A 22,703-nucleotide genomic window follows, 5' to 3' on the forward strand; every position below is an offset into this window, starting at 1 on the left:
TATAACACAAAGGCGTATAATGCGATTTCCGCCCCCCATATATTGCGGAGATTTCTCTAGTTAAAAAAGTTAGTAGTTGTAAAAGTTTTGAATACCTTTGCGCCTGTTTGCACAATTTATGTGTTATTAAACTATATGTACTTATCTCTATTGATTTTGTTTATTTTTTATAGACAGTCAAACGGGCAAGTCTCTGTAGACCTGTAAGTGATCGGCGGTATCTGCCTTAACCTTTAATCCTGGTAACCTTTAAAATAATTGGTATTTATTATGGTTATTGGAAGTGGCTAGCTGGTGGCACATATTGGTGATAAGCAGCTAAAACTGTCGTGTTTCTAGTTTTTGAATTGTTAAAAAAATTACAAGAATACTCCTACAACGCGATATCCTATAACGCGGTAGACCGCTTACCCGGGGATTACTGTAATACCAATTTGGGCATACATAAAATCCCTTATAAGCAATAATGGAGGCATGACGATATTTCATTCGTAATTTGATTACGAATCATAGAGATAGCGATGAAGTGGGTCAAACCGACCCATTATGTAAGTAAAGTGGGTATCGCTGCCCACTGAAGTATTTCCGAAACAATTCGGCTTAGAGTCCTTCACTGGACCGTACCAATTCATAAAAGGCTGTCATTTCAGATAAAGAATAAAATTTACCGACACTAAAATTTTCAGTCAAATTGAACCATTTTAATCTCTGTCTCTTTTTACCTCAGCGTATACACAATTTGAGAGAAAGAGACGAAAGATGACACTGGTATAATTAATAAATTAATGTGTTAATTTGGGACAAATGTTTTTAAGTTTTTAAATACCCAATTATTTCTAATCTCGTCATAATATTAGAAATTGGTTTAATGATATCCCCGGAAAAAAATTCTTTCATATCCTAAACATTTACTAACATTTCCATACTTTGCAATATATATAAATATTTATTCTACCGTATTGCGATGTCCATAGCAATTTTAGTTGTATAATAACCCACCAGTTTCTTATTTCCGTCAGTTGCTATGTTGCTAAGTGGATCAAGGCGAGCCTCCCCTAGGGTTGTCAGTTTAATTTTTGATTTAAATTAACGGGTCTATTAGAAAGTTTTAATATATGTAGATTGACTAAAGATTGCGATTTACGATATTAAATACAGTTTTTGTTTATAAATAAACTGTATATATTTCCAAATTATTTTATTTTAAGTGTTTGTGATTCTGGTTATTAATAAATGTTTTTTTGTATTGTGTTGTGTTTATATAATAGTTTAAAAACGTGATTAAATACTGAATATTACAATTTTTATATTTTAGGTATACTGTTAAAACTACTTTTAATAATTATTTATCAATTTTCATAGCGACATTTATATTTTTTTAAATGTAAACTTATCCAGTACGTAATTAAGGAGAAAAAAAAAAGTGAAAAACGGGCCATATTTTATGTTGCTATGTATACCAGCAACTGATGAGCTCATACGAAATTTGTACTATCACTGTTTACATATGTTTTAATTGATTTGCTTAGTTATAATATTTTGCATTTCTAGCACACCTTATCTCCTTTTTTCTCACATAATGGTGGCTCTGAACGAGCCCTATTTGCCCCCCTTTTTACGTAATCATTTTAATTGTACTGAATTACTGCAACAAAGTGTAAATAAATATCTTGATGTGATAGACTAAGAAAACATATTTTTAAATTAAATATTTTCGTATTGCTAAATTTGCCAACCCTAGTTATGGGAACATTCCGCCTATATCCGGAGTATTCCCTTAGTTTATGTTCATAATAAGGGAAAAATTATAATATTTGTTATTTCTTCTGACAACTTCAATGCAAATTTTCTTCATAAAATAACTTCTGAACAATGGCAGAAAATCAGAATAAAAATGAATCGCAAAATATGTTGCTAAACGCTCAACTAGAAGACGGTAGGACCGATTCGAGATTTTATACTTCTGAACTCTGAACAAAAATTAAATTTTTTTTTGTTCTCTGTTCTTTTTTTTTGTCACCTAGATAGTCCCTGTGGAAGGTTTGTGTAAATAATCTATAAAGTCGAATTAACAGAAAATTCCGTTAATTCCTTCTTAATTAATCTTCGGATTTTAACGTGATCCGAAATTCCGAAGATTTGAGTTTTAATAACAAATATCACTTAAGTATATGAACAAATAATTACGATTTTAATTGCGATAATTTTGCATTAACAATATATTATCATTTACTAATTCGCAAGTCATCCTGCACGGCTACTCTATAAATCCTACATAGATTGAGACAAATCACTGGACGACATTATATTTATAAGAGTCTTATTGCACTCATTTGTCTTGTCATCATAGCGTAAATAATATTTGACAAAAAGAGAGGTACTTTAAAAGGACTTTCAGTATTAATTATTAGAAGTTTTATTTACCAGTAATATTTCTTCTTTACAATTTAGACCTTCCAAATATATTATACAATTAAATAACTAAATTGTAGTACCGTATTTACAATATTGTTGACCTACGTAGTAATAATATAAATAAATAAAATTAATAAACATAAAATTAAAACAAATTTATGACGTTTGGTCCCTGTGGCACCTTGATATTTGATTATTATGTTTAGGTTTCAATAAACAAAACTGTAGTCTTGTAATCTCATGCTTGTTGTAATTTTTTTAAGAAGCAGGAAGCACTCTTGCGCTAGTCATGGTAAAACTATTCATAAGACAGCGACGCTCGCCAAAACAGTCTCCAACAGATTAAAATAAAAAAAACTGTCTATTATTAGCAACCTGATACAATAAATGTCACGCTGGGAATAGAATCTCAGACCGTTATGCCATACGACAAAATAATGTACGATTCTCAGTAATTTTTCCGCTTAAATTTTATCGTTTTGCGAGTGGATGTAAAAAAAAAACAAAGAAAATTCCATTGCCAAAGAGGCCCAGCCAAGTAAGGGAAAAACGTGTTACCAAAAATTATTCACAAATTGTAATGTGACCATTTATTCACGACACGGCACACACACAGACACACCCGCGTCTGTATTATAATCGTACGATAAATAATTCGGGGTTTATCAAAGGGGCCACGTTCTTGATATCATTGTGGTGACCATAAATCTTTATGAAGACAGATGAAAATATCTTTAACCTAGAAGATTCCTAAATTTATATATTTTTGCTCTCAAATATCACACACGTTACTAGGACAATCAGATACTTATGAAAATGTATTATAGAAAATATACACGTGCGACAAAGTCTCTTTGTATTGAGTCGCCAAGCAATCGTATATATACACTGTAAATACTACATAATTATGCAGGAATAAATAAAATATTTTTTTATTTTTTTATTCTAAATGGACTGGGCGAAACTTTTACAAAGAGTTGACTGAAAATGTCTACAGAGTAATTTCATCACAGTTTTATGGTAAATCCGAAACAATCTGCTAACATGACCATAAAATGTTTATCACGAACGACAGGCGTGTCAAAGGGTTCTAGCCAACAAAAATCCAACATTTCGAACTAGTCCAGGAAGTCATACTTTACACATATTACGGTAATTTTTTATGGAACAGGAGGCAAGCAGGATGCTCATCTGATGTCAAGTGAATCCTTGGTCACTCACAATTCCAGGGCTCGCGGGTGCATTGCATGTTTATGTTGGTAGTTATAGAGCGCAGTTGCCCCCCACCCAGAATACGAATGTAGTCTAGACTTTAAGTTAATTTTGTTACAATATACAAATTACGTTTTATAATATATATTCCATCACCGGACGTCGAGGCAGAATGTAAAAATCCTTACTATCTCGACGCCTGGAATTCCACAACACAAGCACTATCTGCAGCACCGCAAAGACGTGGTGTCTTTGTGGTCCAATATAAGGCCTTTAAGAAAAGAGAAGTATCATTCCCCGAAATGATAACCACCCCTGCAGGTAATCCATAGGCGGCGGTTATCACTTTATCCAAGCCCTGCTTATTTTCCCATAAGTATAATAATAGTCTAGATTAAGTTATGTAAGATTAGGCCATCTATAAAAAAATTGCGTGTCCTAGAACTTCCTCGTTCTAGTACGTTCAAACTGCTTAACGTGTAGACACCCTACGATCGCGTCGGATAGTAAAGCCAAGGTCAAACTTTACGCACACTGACAAACTATGAAATCCTTGACGTCGGTCAGAGACCCGCGGAAGTCGAATCGGCCAGTTAATTCTGACCCACGAACACCCGTACATATTCCCCTAAAAAGCCATTTTCGCAATACGCCCAATTGAGCTATGGCTCTTGCTGACTGGTCGCGGTTTTATGTCATCATGTCAGCTGGCCTTCAATTCTGATGTTTATGTAAATCACGTGGTACCATTCTATTGCTATAAGATATGCTAATACTGCTTTGTACTTTATTGCTGAGTAAAATATGTTGAAAAAATACTCAATTAATCGGAACTATCGAATTTAATATTGAATCTGTATGTTGTAGGGCACTGTTTTGATATTTTCCTATGTTACTATTCTGAAAGAAAACGCGAGTTCGTTTTAAGTATACTATAATAAAGTATTAGTGACCAATATTTATTAATCATAAAATATATGTTCCAAATTTCACTTCAACGTATTTGGTCTTAAGTCATATTTATTTAAAACTGTACCTGCAAACTTCGTTTCTATTTTGTATATATGTGAATAAATACCTACACACCTAATATAATACAACTTAATTTTTATTTCCATAAAACCTTCCTCAAACTTTAGGCTATAAATTAAAAAAAAACCCGAATTGATTTGACGCAGCCTTCGAGTTTTGTGCATAGCAACACATTTTGCGATTCATTTTTATTTATATCACTAAACAAGCGAGCGCGATAATTTTTAAATATGCCTATGATATGATGAATAAGTTTTTACTTTTAATCCAAATAAAATAATACGAATACAAAAAAAAATATATTCACCTAAAATCAATAACGATATATATAATTATATTTATTTAATTATAATCCGTCCAAAAACGCGTACTGCGAAGTGGTGCCAAGAAAATTAAATTTGTTCCAATCATGCTTACAATTTGATATTCTCAGCGCTGTTGCTACTCATGAATTATCATTACTACTATTAATTATGACGATAACTATCATATAAACATGATTTCTTAAAATAATACTTGTAATTAAACGGTGTAAATGTGTGTGTATAGCGTGTGGACTTCGTCAGCTATCTTTTTGCTTTCAGATTTATCTTTATCTATGGGTCTGAGATATTTCCTTCACAGGCACATTCTATTCTCACTCATCACTATTGCCCTATTCAAGACTCTAGCCCATCTCTCAAGTTACCTACTCCGTTAAGACGGTTACAGCGGAATACTAGAATTTAGTTGCCGTCTTTTGCGTTCAGGCCGAATATGGGTCACACTCCCAACCCTCCCCGCGTACTTTTTCAGTTAGGACGGGCTCACATAGCGTTTGACAACGTTCGATAGGTTATTGTTAAACGCCTTGACTAGGCGGCTGCCGGCTAACTATTGAGACTAATTAATTTAATTTGTCAAGAGGCGACTCCATAATAGCTATCCATATTCAAAACGAAACGATTAGAAGTCAGCTTGATTTAATGTTTCCTGTGATAGCCGTTAGAAAACAGAAATTTCCAAATTTAAGAATATTTAATATCTCGAGCGCACAGGAAATGTTAAGGGTTAACACGGCATGAGATAAGCTGCTGAAGTGGCTCTTAACACAAGGTAATAAGAGTTATTATTTTCAAATGATATGTCCATTCATAAAAGTGATTGAATGAATTGTTTTTATGTAAATCGTTTAATTATTTAGACATGTTTGTCGATCGTTTGTTTATTGGAAACAGGTTTTCAGATAATTGGGAGTATCTGAGAAAATGTAAAGGGAATTAATTGATCAAATATTAAATTAATATATACATATCAACTGTGTATGTGTAGAAGAATGCTACACAAATTATTTTGTTTAATATACAAGAAGATTATAGAAGATAATGCCGCGTAACTTAATGATTTAAAACGACTTAAATAAAGACTAAAATAAAGCATAATTATTTCCACCAAACTTAAGATCTTATAACCTAATTAAGAACTAGAACCCTCACATCATATTAGGATTTAAAATGGTAATCAACATAAACTTACTTTTGTTAAGGTCAATTTTGTCACTTACCTTAACACTTTCCGCCTGTTGTTCGGATGTAGACGAGCTGCCATCTTCGGATCTATGGCTTTCAATCTTGCATGGATTTCCTCATTTGACAGTTTTGCTTCGTTATCAACATCTTCTTTAATTTTATCCCTGTTCACTTCCAAATCTTTTTTTATATCTTTAGATTCCGGAGTGTTGTTTGAACCTTTAGGTTCTATAGCTTGTTTTTTATTAGTTTCAGTCTCTTCATCTACGGTATCTCTTTTCCTTTTACTTTGATCCCATAGCAACGCATTGGTATCATTCATGTCCTCCACTAGGATTTTGTAAATAATGGATTCTATATAATAGTTTGTACCACCTACTATTATTGGTACTTTATTTTCCTTAGTTAAATCATCTATCTGTATGAAAGTTAAGGATTTATTTTAAGTAACGCATAATGTTAGTCTAAAGGATGTCCTTTAGACTAACATTATGTAATAGAACTATTTATTCTATATATATATTCTATTATGTAATAGAACATAAGAAAAAAAATCATAATAAGAATCTAGTATTACAGTAAAGAAGCTATCAATAATCCAAAGACAGCTAAGGTGTTTGATACTAGCTACTCATAAAAGCTTAATCGGATTAAGTGGTGAATGGCCCGTAGTAATTAATGACTTGGAGGCCAGAGCTGTCAAACCTAATAAAAATAGTGTTGCCAATTAGTTGCTAGAGGATTATCACGTGTACTTCCAGATTGCATCAGCGGTAATTTAGTGGATCTCATAGTTTAACACGTATCAATGATACCTTATAAAAACTATTAGAATTTAACAAAAATAGCAGAAAAACGCGTCACAATGAAGCCTCCTATTGAGAAACGTCCGTATCAAATCCAGTATAAGGAGAATAAGTTACTACATGTTACTAAGCAGTTTCATTTGGGTGTACACAAGCGTATTTGTACAGCAGTGAAGCAGCCCTGGTATGTCCCACTAATAGAATTAATGACGTATTGTTCACCATTAATGACAATATTTGATTTCGTCAGTTTGCACATATGCTAGACCACAATTATTTGAGTTGTGAAAGATCCAAGAATTTATTTAATAGAATAGTAGAAAGCGTAGAGGTTATACAAATTGAATTTAAAACCGCCTACAAACGAATAATCCATTTTTTAAAGGAAAGTCTACATCTCTCGCAAATTTTAGCTTTTCGAGTTTTTGTTAAATGTTCATACGGTTTTGGCTACATTTAATTTATTAATCATTACAAATAAAACATAACCCAGTAGCTACTTACATTAAAATATTAGTTTAGATTTGTAAGGATACAATTTTCAATGCTCTATTTCTGAAATCCACAACAGTGAAGTTCTGATGTGGTTCTAGTATATCCAAAAGATGATGCGGAACCAGCTGCCGTTCCTGAAGGGTTGCTTTTGCTGTAACAATATCCAGTCCCTTGTATATCTGAAACAATAAATCAATGTTACATTTAAACTGTTTTGTTTTAGTTCTCCCTTCCAAATATTGAACCTATTAATTATTCAAATTTTGGATTACTTTAATAAACTGACAAGGAAATAAAATGTATGCACATTCATGTGTCTTTCGTAGAGGGAAAAATATTCTAAACAGATTATGAAACCAAAACCAAAAATTCAATAAAGCCACAAATCCAGGGAATACAAATATCCACATAACAAAAGCACGTGGGCCGTAATAAGCTAAAAAATATATCAAAAGACAAAGCGAGGCCCATTGCTCACAAAGCCGGTTAAATAAGTCAATGTGTCGATTATGCAAATATAGGTAAAATGTATAAAATGTATGTAACAGGGGCGGATGAGAGGCTTCTGAATAATGCTAGTGGCGTACATGAATATTCATTACGCTATACAATAAATGGGAGATTAAGTGGAAATATTTATTTTAGGACTAAAGGACTGATTTATTTCCAATTTGTCACACCCGCGCAACGCCAACGATTTTCTCTGTATTAATATCGCTTTATTAGTTACGCATCAACCAGTGGCTTACATTTTATGCATTTTAACTTCATAATTTTGTTCATCTATCCTCCAAAAAGTCTTCTAAAGAAAAGTAATGACTGAAGCCAATCGAGTGTTGGTACTCGCAATAATTTATTCTTAATTTTTTTCGCAAGTTTTATGTGTAAATTTAATACCCGTTTACATGACGAGTGCAACAGAATTTTGATTTTGGTTAATTAGTTCCAATGCCTGGATCATATAAAAGTCAAGCATTATCTTATTTACGCAGACAACCGAATGATAATTTAAAAATTCTATTATCTGAGGTCACAGGTCGCTGATTGGAGTAATATGGACCCTTCCGTCATCCAAGATCAAAAATGTCACCTTGTTCAATGCATAAGATACCAATATGAAGATACTTAAAGCTGTAATTGTTACAAGTAAATTAAGATCGAATCAATTAGATATGTTAAAGAAATGCTTGTTTTTGCACATATAACTGTCGGAGCCATGGTTCTGATATCAGCTGCCATTGTAACTATAATTTAATAACATAAAAATCAAATTAGTTCAAAACACTATATGGTTTGTGTTTTTGTGTTTAACGGTTATGAATTAATTTGACTTTGATGTTTTAATTACAATGGCAGCTGATACCAGCGCTATTTCTTCAATGTACCTAATTAAACATTAATTTATTAGAAACAGAATAACTTTACTTGTTCAGGTTAGCTCACAGTCGATACAGAGAGGCCAGTTCAAGGAGTATAAATAAATAAATAAATAAGTACTGGAAGAAAATAGAGGCCTACGTCCAGAAAATGAGAAAGAAGCTGGTGATGATGATGAATTTCACTTGATTTCTAGTAACATACAGCTTTTGCAACTGAAATAATAATCCATTACTCGGCCCAGTAAAGTTTGAGGTCTATAGACAATAGTATAAACAATATAGGTGATTAAAAGCTTCCCTTGGTAATAATTATTTCTACTGTCAAAAATTATCGCTGATAGATTACGACACTGGATTATAAAATATATTATCAAAGATTTTGTATCATAATTTCCAAATGTGCACTCGATAATTTTAAATCGCTTTAGGTATATATAGGTCAAGAATTCTTCACGCATTACAAGAATATTTTTTGACCATTACTTCACAGCGTTTGTGAGACTGTAGCTTAAAAAATTTGACCAACTGTTTTCCCTCTAAATAGATTCCGTTGCACGAGGAATGTAAGAAAATATCGGTTCAGAAACGCCTGTTCATTTAGACTATTAGTAGGCAAACTTGTTTAATGGCGGGCCACAAGTTATAGTAATTCTAGAGAAGGGCCAGAATTATAAAAAAAATGCAGTGTGTGTTAAAAATCATAACAATACAAGTAGAATCTACTTCTATATGTATGTATATATATGTATATATATGTATATATATGTATATATATGTATATATATGTATATATATATATATATATATATATATATATATATATATATATATATATATATATATATCTTCATCGTTTTTCATCTGAACCCTCAGCGGGCCGGACACGCCACTTCGACAAGGCTAAACACCATCCCAACCCATTGGTGCGTAAAAGCATCAATTCCCCCTTCCCGACTAAAAAGGCTCGCAGGAGGCCCCGACACGTACTAACGGATCCGGGTGATCCAATAACAATAGCTAACGACAAATTAAAAGCCGCCCGCGCGGCCAATAATAATAACACTAACCATAAACAACAGATTAAGGTAAAAAACCGCCTTCGCCGGGGAAGGTGAGGACCTTTACTTCGTACTTCGCTCACTCCAGTGAGTTTCCGTCCTGCCCTTCAGGCGATTGACCCCGCAACGGCCCAAGCCGAGGTTTGTGTGTCACAGGAGACGCCCTGGCACGAGTCGCGGAAAACCCCTCATTTCAGGCCGAGCTAAGCTCGCCAAAAAAGGGCCTTAAGGCCAACAGCGAGATTCCTTACAAAAAAAAGGCGGGCTGGATTAAACACTTACGCGGGCCGTACTTTGCCCATCAATGGCCGTATATGTATGGCGCCTAATACGTTGACGTATACGACACTTGTTACCGTCTCGTGGTGAAACACGTGACAACACAAAAATTTAAATGATTTTAACAAAGCGTTAACGATTCAAATTTTCCATTTTCTATTAAATATTATTTATTAAGGGCCTGTTTCACAATGTATGGATAAAGTGCCAAATAGCTATGCAACACATAAATTATTCGAAAGATAAAAGTTCCAAATAAGATACTTCGAATTTCATGACGTATAGCGCTATCTGACAGTCGTGAAACGCAAAAATACTATTTATCATACCAATAAGTAACAAATAGCTTATTTGGAACTTATCCGGACATTGTGAAACAGGCCCTTTAATTTTAAGGTTGCTGTTATACTGTAAGACCATTGATTAAGTAATAATTTGTCTTCAAGTGATCTCGCTTGTTTTGTATAACAGGTTCATTTATGTTTGAGTAAAAAGATCTGTGTTTTTCTTTTTTTTTCATATCTTTATAGAATGACTCGAACCCTGGTACAAGTATATTTTACTTAAGAGAGTTGATACCAAGCGATGCCAAGCATTGTGCGCTCCAGATTTCTCCTTACTGACCACGACGTTCAGACTCGAGCTGCAGATAGAGAGATGATAGACCAAGAGGTTGTACCAAATTTAATGGATTGTATTTATTTATTTATTTTATTTATTAACACTTCGTTGCATTATATAAAAGGAAAATATTAAACATAATTTAATGACAAGCAACTGGCGGCCTTATCGCTTTAGAGCGATTTCTTCCAGACAATTGTAATTGTGATAAAGTCATTATAGTTTTTAAATTTGTTATATGATTCATTACTATTATTATTATTACAAATCCATAATCAAAGGATATTGATAATATCGACCACGCGTTGATATAACAGATATATAGTTATCTACATAGCCTTCAGAAACTTAAGTCCTACTAAAATGCTATCTTCTTCCTTATCCCCATATCTCATAGTATTTACTATATCTCGTTATAGTATCCATTGTTTATCACGATTTTCAGTTAAGCACGTGATGTATTTGTATGAATATAATATATATTATTGATTATTAACACTTGTATACCGCAATATTACAATTGACATAAATAAGAAGGAGGGCAATTGATTGCCTTATTATTATTTTATTAGTTAGCTTAGTTTGACACTAAGCAATTAAAAAAAAACATATGAAAACAGTGAACAATATTAAAAAAAGGACACAAAAAAGAGCACGATATGACATGAATCACGATAATTTTAGATCAGTAGTACGAAAGTATACGATGTAGACACTGTGTAGAGATTTATAATAGTAGAGATAGATTTCATTCATTATTCATATTAAAATGAATTCCCCTTGTCGTGTAGGAATACGATAAACTCAAAAACAAATTGTGTTTTTTACCTATATATACTGGGATTTTATTTTTGGAAACATAGCTATCGCTAAAATTGTGCTAAAATTATAAATTGTAGTCATAAAATGACGCGAGTTGAATGTATGTTGTATATATCATGATTCGTAATTTTTATTATCGTTTAAGTAATTAAGAGAATTTTGTTCGAAACTCAAATTAAACACTTAAATAATTACTTATATTTTTTTAAATATATCTTAAATTGAAGAATTAGAACTAATTGTTCATTGAATTGTTTATAATAATGTGTTAGAACCCCGGCCATGCACTAGCTCATACGGTGAAATTCGAGAGAAAACCTGACCGAAAATTGACGACATTACAGGCGCAGAAGGCTGGTCGACTTGGCATCATAAAAAAAACAAATAAAGACGAATTATACAGAATCTGAGACCCACATTTTAGAAATCTGGATTATAGATTGAACAGAACATATAGACTGACGCTAATCAGTCTTGCTCGTTCTACCAGAACTATTGTAAATATATGTTTTAATAAATGTAATGTATCCCTCGATACGAATAAAATTCTTCACAGTGCGTGATAATTAAAAATTTGTTCGATGTTCTGACATTGAACATAAATTTTATCAGTTACATAACGCTATAATACATACAACTGATATAGTATACGTATCTTAATGTATAATATGATATTATGAATTTCTGTTAAATTAAAAGTTAGTTTTGATAACCGTTTTTGTTACTATGACGCAATTAAGCATTGATGAATCGTAGGGACTCAGACAATATTCTTATTCGAGGAAGAAATATCTAATATGACCGACAAAGATATAAAATACGCCTTAATACAACACAATAAAGATGCTATTACAACTGACGGAGATTCTAAGAAATAAATGGTATGTACTAATAACGCGGAATAAAATGGTACTTGTAAAACATTTTTGGTTGAGAGGTCCTAAAAGAGTCAGAACTCAGAAGAGATTCTCCAGGGAGAGAATGCCCCAAGCTGTTACTGAAGACACCCAAGAAGTGGATCGAGAAGCAGTAGAAGCTAGCTAAGCTATTTATTGCAAAAGCATAAGGGAATTTGATAAATATGCCAATCGTGACATAGATTGGAGCTCGAAATTCGTAGTATATGCAAAGTCATGTATTATTATATATATTATATATATGGTTCTTTTAATTTAAAACAGACAAATGTATTATGTTCGAAATAAAATATTGCGCAAATATTCACCTCTGTTCACCTTGAGCGCGTATCATATGACCTATTGCGGTAGGACGGAGTCTGTGGCCAGACAAAAATGATCTCGTCTCCTCGTATTGAATAGAAAATGTATCTACAGCGCGATAGGTCAGCTTTATCTGGCCGACTGTTTTTATAAGGCATTTTATCACACACTGATAGAACAGTATCGGACGACCCAGACGCGTATTAGAATTTGGGATATTTTGAGCTTATAATTTCAATTATTGATTAAATATATTTGGTATGTGCTGCTGCAGCCGAAAAATCTATTAGACTTAATAACCAAAATGTTAATTTGTATTTAAATTTTCTTATCGTGGCATAAACTCTGATAATGTTTACGTAAAACAAAAAATATTCCACTTTTCACAGGAATGCAAAGGAAATCGCAAAATTTCTGCCTACATTGGTAACTTGATGCGACACATTTATTTGCATACTAGAAAATATTTCATTTATAACATATAAATAACATAAACCTTTTAAATTTATTTATTTATATCATTACAGTTACTTTATTCTAATATAATAGAAATTTTATGAATACTTTTTTAGATATAGAGTCAGATACCCGTGCACAAATTGCTTATAAGGAACTTAGAAATATACAAAGTCCATACTTCTAACTGGTTTTATCCTACCATGCCCAAAATACAAATCCGGGTAAAATGGGTGCACTCCATACAACCTCATGTAAATATATCTGTCCATCTTTAATAAGGTGGACTGTCATTATATGCGCAAAAGTCGCTTTCTCCCACTACGCGCAAGTGCATTATGTAATGCAGCTTACAATTAGTCATTTTAATTTTCGAATGATTTAATGAATGAAAGTGACCAAAGAGGTTTTATTATTTTGTTTTTTAACGTACAATCTGGGTGGCTACGATGGCTTGCACAAATAATCCAATAGCAACAATGTAATTGCCAAATCTGTGCTGCGTATATGTCGATAACCCTTGCACTGACTGTGGATAACCTCCCATTTGAACCGTGGTGCCTGTCACATGGCTTTTATTAATTTTATATTATAAAGCAATGTACCACGTTGCCAAATCTGTTGCTATGGCAGCAGTGTCGAGTGCGGCATACAGCGATTAAATCATTCGATAAAATCGCGAATTGTTTTGAAAAACGTTAAAAAGAAACTATTCGGGAATGCTCTGATTATCAGGAAATGTTATGGTCGAATCAATTGACCGTTGATTTTTATTACTGCTTTGGTTTTAAGGATTTCTTCCTTTACTTAAGACTCATATATAATTTTAATTCGATTTGTTTTGTTATTTAAAATAATTGTATCATTGTTAGTAATCATTACTAACGAAGGTCGATGCGCCATCTTGACTTTAGGCCCCAGCTAATGACGATGTCAACATGGACGGAGTTACGATATTTCTCATCTACATCTATAATAATATTATTATGCAAGGAAAATGACAATTTTAATTTTATCTATGACAGGTTAATGTGTCAACGTCATTGATGGTTTCGTCAAGATGGTTTTCTGCCCCGAATGTTTGAGCCAAAGAGTGTCAGAATTCGAACAATCACGATACTGAATAAGCTAAGCATAACGATAACAGTTACCATGAGTATTGTTATTAAGATAATAATTATGATATAATTTGCTACTGATAACGGCTAATCATTTTATTCAAAGAAAAACGAGTACAAAGCCCCAAATTATTTTTGTATCCAACATTAACATCAAAATTAAATCATTAACTTTTATAACTCTCGTAAACCCATTCGAGTTTTACCGTTTTAGGTTTTTATGAGAATTTATTTTTAGTAACAGTTAATTGGGAATATATACTTATATTATACGCATGACTGTCATATTTTAACGCAATTTCTTTTACACTTATTTCACAGATTAGTAAGTAGTAAGAAATTCATTATTATTTATAAGAAGGCCGTAGTATCACAAGAGATTTTTTATGTAACAAGGGCAGCTGAATTTAAGTGCCCAAGACAGATGCTAGAAGGCACGAAAGTGCGTTGACGGTATATTAGTAACAATCGAAACGCAGTTAAAAGTCTAGCTACTTAAACGCTATTTTGCAATACTGAACAACTCGCACATAATATCACATAGTTACCTGTCAGGCGAAATCATCGAATTTGACGTTCGTACAGTTCATTTAATCGATTGACATAATCGCTCCATTTCCTCTCCGCTGTCAATAGAACCATACGAAGTAAAATTCGCAAGATAAGGCAAATCAGCCAAGGCCATCCTCTTATCTACACGATTGTACTACTGGCACACAATACGCACACACATTACGAATCGCGCGCACCGTAATCCTTTGGAATAAGAGCTAATATCGCAAATCAGTCGTTATCACGTTAAAATAATGTCAAACAGGTTAATTTAATTGACTGTTCGATATCCAAATATCGTCATTGACAGTATACGATTCTCAGAATTAATAACTGGGTGACATTTAAATTTTAATGCTTATGTAATATTATACAACTAAGATGTATATACAAATTTATACACATAAAGTAGACTTGGGTAGATAGTTGCCAATAGTTTTCTTACAGAAATTATTTATCCACAGAGATAAAACTCAGCTACCATACATAGTAGAAATTGTAATGATTATGATAATTTTATTTTGCCTTCAGTTGGACTCAAGCAAAAGAATAACCATTAAAAAATATAAATAAAGATCACCTCAGTTGAAGTATGTTTGAACAATCGACTTAGGATCTTTCAACAATGCAAGAGCAATGGCTTAAGCGTGAAGCTCCTTTGTTCACGACTGAGCACCAATGGAATTCTCTTTCTATATACGAAATTAGTGCGTACTGAGAATGGTTACTATGGTGAAGGCAAACGCGAATGTACCCATATGAAACTTCATAATGGTAGATATGTGCCGCAGAAGGCATCACCTTATTATTTATGCTTAAAAAAAGAGGGTAGCAATTTTTCATAGGCCGGCAATGCGCTTGTTATCCTTCTGGCAGTGTATGTCCATGTATGATTTAACAACCGGTGATCTCTACACCGTATGCTATAAAAAAGTTGGCAAAAGAGAATAAGAAGACACATTTTCATCATCCTACAAAAATTAAGACGAAAATAATAATTATTAATTTTGAATATGGCATCATAATGGACGATTAAGTTTTGGTTTAAACCAAACCTTACGAAGACAATCCAGTTTTGGCGATAGATAGAATGCAATCTCATCGCTCTTTACACTCATATTTGATAAACAATATAAACCAAAAAAAGTAACATACAAATAATATTAAAATATACATGCCTATGTTTGAAACATATCAAATAGCTTTTTAATTATTTTAAAAACTGGTGTAAGTTAATATAGGATATTGGCACAGTTGAACTGTCATTTTCACACAAAGTTCTATCCACATACACCGATCCGACTTACCATGGATAGCTTGTATCGACAGATGGCTATTACAATCCGTCGATTAGTTATTGGCACACTTTTATCTATATTTGGATTAAGATGTCTATCTCAGATGCTTTAAAATCGATTGAGCTGGATCATTGGGTTTGGGCGATAGCAAATAAGAAGCATTACATCATTTTTATACTGCGACAAATGTAGATCTCTGGAGATAGTGAGCGAGTGACACCAAGTGGGCGCTGACGTCACTCCAGATATGAATGAACTACGCCCACGTATCTACGTACTACGAGTTCAGATCACAAACAGGCTTTAACATAGCTGGTAATAAACTATTAGAAATTTATCTGTCCCTAATATGTCAAGTTCTCAATTAAATAAATAAAATAAAAAAGCCTATTTATATCTTGCAAAGAACAAAATCTTAATACTATTTATTACTTATTTATTTTTAGGAAAAGTAAATTATACTAATTTTTACATATTTTTTTTGTATCTATTTTCCAATTATTTTGCAAGAACCCTTCCACAGGCGAAGGCCTTCTCCAAGGAACTCCAAGTTTCTCAGTTTTGGGTGAGTTGTATCCAGCTCGACCCAGCCGTGTTTGGAATGTCTTCCATTGCCCATCTCGTGAGCGATCTTCCTCTGTTTCTCATTTAAAAAAACTTTATTCATGACAGAATTATAATTGTGACAAAATTCATCTATCGCTCCCCAAACAGTTCCTGTGGTGACTACATTCGTTTAGAAAAAAAATACTGTCGTAATTTGAAAAAGCTCTACATATTATTTGTCTATATTATTTATTGAGTGCGGTTAATCTGTCACCCAAACGAACTTGCTTGCCAACTCAACAGAACAGTATGTGAGATGACTAAAACGTCACCATATTCTAGAGCTAGAAGACCAGCAGTAACTCTAGCCAGAAGATGAGTAGATGCTTCAAATGGGAAGCATCACAGAGCAGATCGATCATAGCCTTAGGGCTGATTGCAAATTACCGCAGAAAAAAAAACATATATTTTGCGATAAATATAAACTTTTAATTAATCTTTCGCTGGCTTATTAAATACTCAATATCTTCCCATCTAACCGTTATCGCTTAGTGTTTACCCTTGCGACTCTGAGTCTTAAGCCATCATTAATATAATAATAATAATAATTTATTTATTGCAAGAATATGGTACAAAATGTTAATCAAATGTTAATCAATGTTAAATGTTAAGGTGGTACAATCGTAAGTCGTTCGCATATTCTGCCACACACAGTGGCGCGCAAAGTTATCTTAATTTACATTAGGTCACGCTTTCAAACATGCACCAATTTCTGTCTAAGAAAGCTTTAATATAGTACTACTAGGGCTAAGCTACGGAAGCGGTACATATGTAGGGCATAATGTGTGGGAGCTATTGTGGGCGAAATGCTTTCACTCAATATCATGATTATGAGTAATATAAATGTTAGTACGTTGGCGTCAAATCCTCGAGTGGTATTTAACGAATGGCAGACAAAATGGTTTTTACTAGCAACAATAAACTGGAAGCGCGATTTTTCTAAAGTTAATTAATGATATCATCGAATGAAATATGCATATCCTATACATCAACCAACAAACCGCGTTTTTGTCGAAGGGAGTCAGCGATTGTGACCGATTCAGAGAGACTGAGAAAGGGAGATCGAATACGCGCTGTATTCAATCACACTGACTGATCACAATCGCTGACTCCCATCGACAAAAACGCTGCACATCTTTGTGACGTTCCGTACAACTTTTACCCTCATACGCCGAAAGAGGCTTCACTTAAAAAATTGTCCGGGGTTATTAAAAACTCAGAGTAATCGCGTAACACCTTGACGAATTCAGCTCCAGCGAAGCAAGGAACACGGAAATTCACTAAACAAAAAATTGTATTTCCCCATATGCCTATCGTATCCTCATTATATCGACAATTCCCATGTTTGATAACCGACGGCGGACGACTGCGGTTTCCGTCCAAGTAATATATTGCTGATTAGCTAATGTATCGTTAATTAGTTCGGTGCTATCAGGCTTAAAAGTTAATTGAAAAACGGTCCTTTTTGACATTTCACGGGAGCTGAACTGTATTTCGTGTGTTGCTTATCAACTACGGACGTTTAAAGTAGAAAACTAATTAAACACGATTCAATCCGTAAGTGTTGCACCAATTAAATACAAAAATATACTTTTTATAACAGTTATATAAAATTATAAAAAATTAAAATTATAAAGAGCCGGAAAATACTGACGAAAACGTCTATGTATTTAACCAAGCTATTTAGTAATCTACTTTTATATACATTGGTCGCGCTCATAAACAATACTGTTATGGGTACATTTATACAAACCACAGCGGTTTTCTAATGTAACATATTATGATTTTATTATTTTATTCTGTAAAATCACTTATGCTCACTGAGGCAGATCCAAACAACAGATTATAGCACAAAAAAATGGAGATGGATGGGTCATGTGCTATCGGAGCTCCTTTGAAAATGGAGAAAAATATTGCCGGAATGGTACCCTAGGGATGGAAAACTAAGAACAGACCAACAAAGCAAAAGATCTCATCTTTTAGTTTGTTGGACGAACTCAAATGAATAGCAGGCTGCAACTGGAAAACCTTTAATTAACACATAAAAATAGCGGTTAATCATATAAGGATGAGAATTAAAGGCTGCATGTAGTTTTTGTATGCTGTATCATAAAAAAATAAAAACAAAAGAATGTCTAAAAAATAAAAATTAACGTTTAAATGGAGCACTCTTACTTCAAAGGGTTTGATTAGATAGTATCCGATTCTAAGACTTACTGAATATGCATTAAAAAATCATACGAATCGGTCGAGCCGCGTCCGAGGTGTATGGGAGTAAACATTGTGAAACGAGAATTTTATATATTAGATACAATAGGGAAAATATATTAAATATTTTTGTTTCGGAATATAAATACTATTATTGTGATTATTTAGCAACGAACATTTAATGTTCCGCCGAATACTTTATTTTAATTAAAGACCTTTTAATTTTAATCAAAATCAGATAATAATGTATGTCGTAGAAGTACTGTTATTTATATACAGTGCAAAAACGTAAGGTCATAGGGTCACCTTTATTTGCTTAATAACATTTAAATTTACAATTCAAGGTTTAATTAATCGCTGTGAAGACACTAGCAATACAGATTTACGTGTAAATTATTAATACTATATATATGCAACTGTTATGGGGTAATAAATGTAACCTATAATAAAAACATTTCAGTGAAACTTCTTTAGGAGCATGAGAGTAATTTTAAAAAAATGAAAACTTACGAAGATGTGCACCGTTTTTGTCGAAGAAAAGTGAGAGCCATTGAGAGAGAGAAAGTAACAATTGAGATTAACAAGTATAATATATTAATTTACAAATTTAACATGATCATCATCAAGATCAGATTACCGCGTCTTTTTTTGCAATAGGTGGCGTTGCAAGTCTTCGGAAACCCGCCATCGTTTCAAACCGTAGTCTACATACAATTTTAGTCAAGGCCCTGAAGGCCAACAGCGAGATAACTGTCAATATGATGAAGGCATAAAACCGTCTTAAACGGGGAAGGCGTGGACACTAGACTTTTATATCGGCCGCTTCTTCGCTGATCGCTCATTCCAGTGAGCTTCCGTAGTCTGTACTGCCCTACAGGCGATTGTCTAAAATAAAATTACAGAACTATCTGAACCGTATACTGAAGACGTTCTCTGTTAAAATCTATAAATTGTTGACAAAGGTTATGTACATACATGACAGTATAGTACCATACTATGTAGATTAGTGATTTATAACTCATATATAGTAATTACAAAGTAGGTAATAGATAATTGCATAATTACAAAGCATTTTTCTTATTTTCATATATAGCTGGATGTACCTTGCAACCCAAAAATAAAATTATTTATATAAAGAAACAAAGGTCCTTCTTTTGGGTTTCGCATTAAATCCAGCATTTGGCCATTCCTTCAACAACTGTAATATTATTATTTATATTAATTACGTTTAATCGTTTTTAATCAATTAACGATACTTTTACGAATAGTAACAAAACAATCTTACTGTCTTAAATTCTTTTGCGCGGCATTGAATTTGTATACCATCAAATAAACAAACTAAAGCACAAATCTCTTATTGTGCAGTCGGGCGACAAGTACTTGAACATAAGCGATTTATCTCAAGCCCAGAATCCTCAGATGGACCCCATAAATCACAAAGGTAGGTCAGGGTCTCTGAACAAAGGAGGAACCAGTTATGTGACCTCCAGACACCGTAGCGCAATTCTCGTGCTCAATATTTATCCATATTAATGTTTTATTGGTGATAAAATTATGATGTCGATTGTCCAGCAACAAAAAGGTTGAATACATTTTTAAAGTCGTCTTAATTAAACTTAATTATTTTATTGACAAAAAAATTACTATGAAGTTGAAGTCTGCTTTAAATATTCCTAGGATAGGATTGAACACTTATGACTGTCAAATATATATGTTTACATACATAGACATAACAATTATAACAAACAAAACCACAGACACATAACCACATAAACACAAACATAACAATAATCAGAGAAAAAAGTAAAATGAGAGATCAAAAACAAAAAAAATCAAATTTCCCTTTTTTTGTTTTGACTCTGAATCTTAACTCTTAACCTGTAGAAATACCAATCATATCGCTTAAATTAACTTGCAATTATCGTTGCAATTGGAGACAAAAATTACAAACTTATAGTGATTTAGTCGCATTCGTGCTAGTGGTCGCTGCCTATTTAGCAATGGAATGTGTCTTGTATATAAAATTCTCAGAGTCGGCAAATGGTATCGTTTTATTTGATTAATCCCCGATCGCAAAACAATACAGACTCAAACAAAGGATTTTCATATAATTAGCCAATATTCTGAGAATTTCAAAAGGTTGCCTGCCCAATACTTTCAAGGTTTGTTCTAGCTTAGACTATAATTAAAATGTTTTTGTAATTTGAATTTTCGTACCCTTTACTTTGAAGGCTACAAATGTAGGTTATGGTTTGAAATTACGTTAGATTTGTCTATCGCATTACTATAATATTGTAGCCGAATTAAAACAGTATATTAAAATAAATCAGTGTCGTTACAAACTCTTCTGGAATCCGTTTCATGATTATTTTTGAATTTAGAAGGATACAGTTAGCGCGTAAATATATTTTTTTTCAGAAAGCTCATCTGATATTTATTGATACCAACGGCCGCGAGCCCTCAATATTGAGAGCTCGCTTGTGCGTTGCTAGCCTTTTTAGAATTGGTAAGCTCTTTTCTTAAGGAGTCGAATCGGTTCGGAAATACTCCAGTGGGCAGCTGGTTCGTTAAACATAGTTATAGTCGGCAGCTCAGTTGATGAACGAATCTGGTCACAATTTCGTATTCTACCTCGACCTCTGATGATGAAACTCATTTGCTGGTACTAATTAGATATACAAATAAATTATCTAAAAGTACAACTATATATCTATATGGCTTTGGGCTTTACATATCTACATCAATTTTTTCCATAATCTTGAGATACAAGTTTTATCCTTCCACACTGTATGACGTTTATCATGTCGATTCTACGGTCTTACATACCCCGGTATCCTTGAAGTAAAAACTGTATTGTAAGCACGGCTTGACACACCATACAATATCTATATTAATTATTATCTAAATATATTAAACAAAATAAAATACGTAATTCACTTATAATCCCAATGTAACGAACGCAAGACAAACTTTTCGTAAAATACTTAGTTATAATGGAATTTCAGAAATATGATCTGAATGCCTAAGCGTAGTGTTACAATGCCAGATTGACACTTAAAACATATCGTAAAAATTGCTTTTGTTGTAATGTTAATCATAAAGCTGTAAACGCCGTATTTCTGCACGTACGTTAACAATTGTTTTGATTATGCCTCAAAATCACATCGCTACGACCGAGTTATTGTCTAATAAATCAGTATAATAGCGAATCTATGAAATTATAAATTTCACTTGACATAATTAAGTAAATTTGAAAAGGCTTAGGCGAAAAAATACTTCTATGATACGCAGAATTAGGTGTATAGTTCATACCTACATTGTGACAATTGTGTGTTTTTATAGCACAGGGGGTAAATGTGCAGGAGGCTCACTTGATGTTAAGTGATACCGCCACTCATGGACACCCAATGCCAGAGGGCGCGCGAGCGCGCAGCCTGCCTTTTAAAAATTGGTACACGCTTTTCTCTTTTATTGAAGGTCCCTAAGTCGAATTTGTTCGAAAATACTTCAGTGGGACTGCTCAGTTGTGTGACGGCGTACGTCGAGGTGATACGGTTGGAATTTCGTATTCTGCCTCGACGTCCGATGATGAAACTCAGCTGCAGGTATTAATCGAAA

The 22,703-nt window shown here is 33.2% G+C and overlaps 1 protein-coding gene across 1 annotated transcript in view; it reads right to left on the reverse strand.

Moving 5' to 3' along the window:
- Positions 1 to 22,703, reverse strand: part of LOC110995061 (tRNA dimethylallyltransferase) — a 153,605-nt gene that overhangs the window by 76,276 nt on the left and 54,626 nt on the right. Inside the window, exons 2-3 of the mRNA XM_022262029.2 lie at positions 7,510 to 7,647; positions 6,203 to 6,585 (exon numbers count right to left, since the gene is read on the reverse strand). Coding sequence (XP_022117721.2) covers positions 6,203 to 6,585; positions 7,510 to 7,647 — 521 coding nt within the window. The remainder of the gene's footprint in view (positions 1 to 6,202; positions 6,586 to 7,509; positions 7,648 to 22,703) is intronic.

Source organism: Pieris rapae, chromosome 4 (assembly GCF_905147795.1).
Source record: "Pieris rapae chromosome 4, ilPieRapa1.1, whole genome shotgun sequence".
In the NCBI taxonomy this organism is placed as follows: Eukaryota; Metazoa; Arthropoda; class Insecta; order Lepidoptera; family Pieridae; genus Pieris; species Pieris rapae.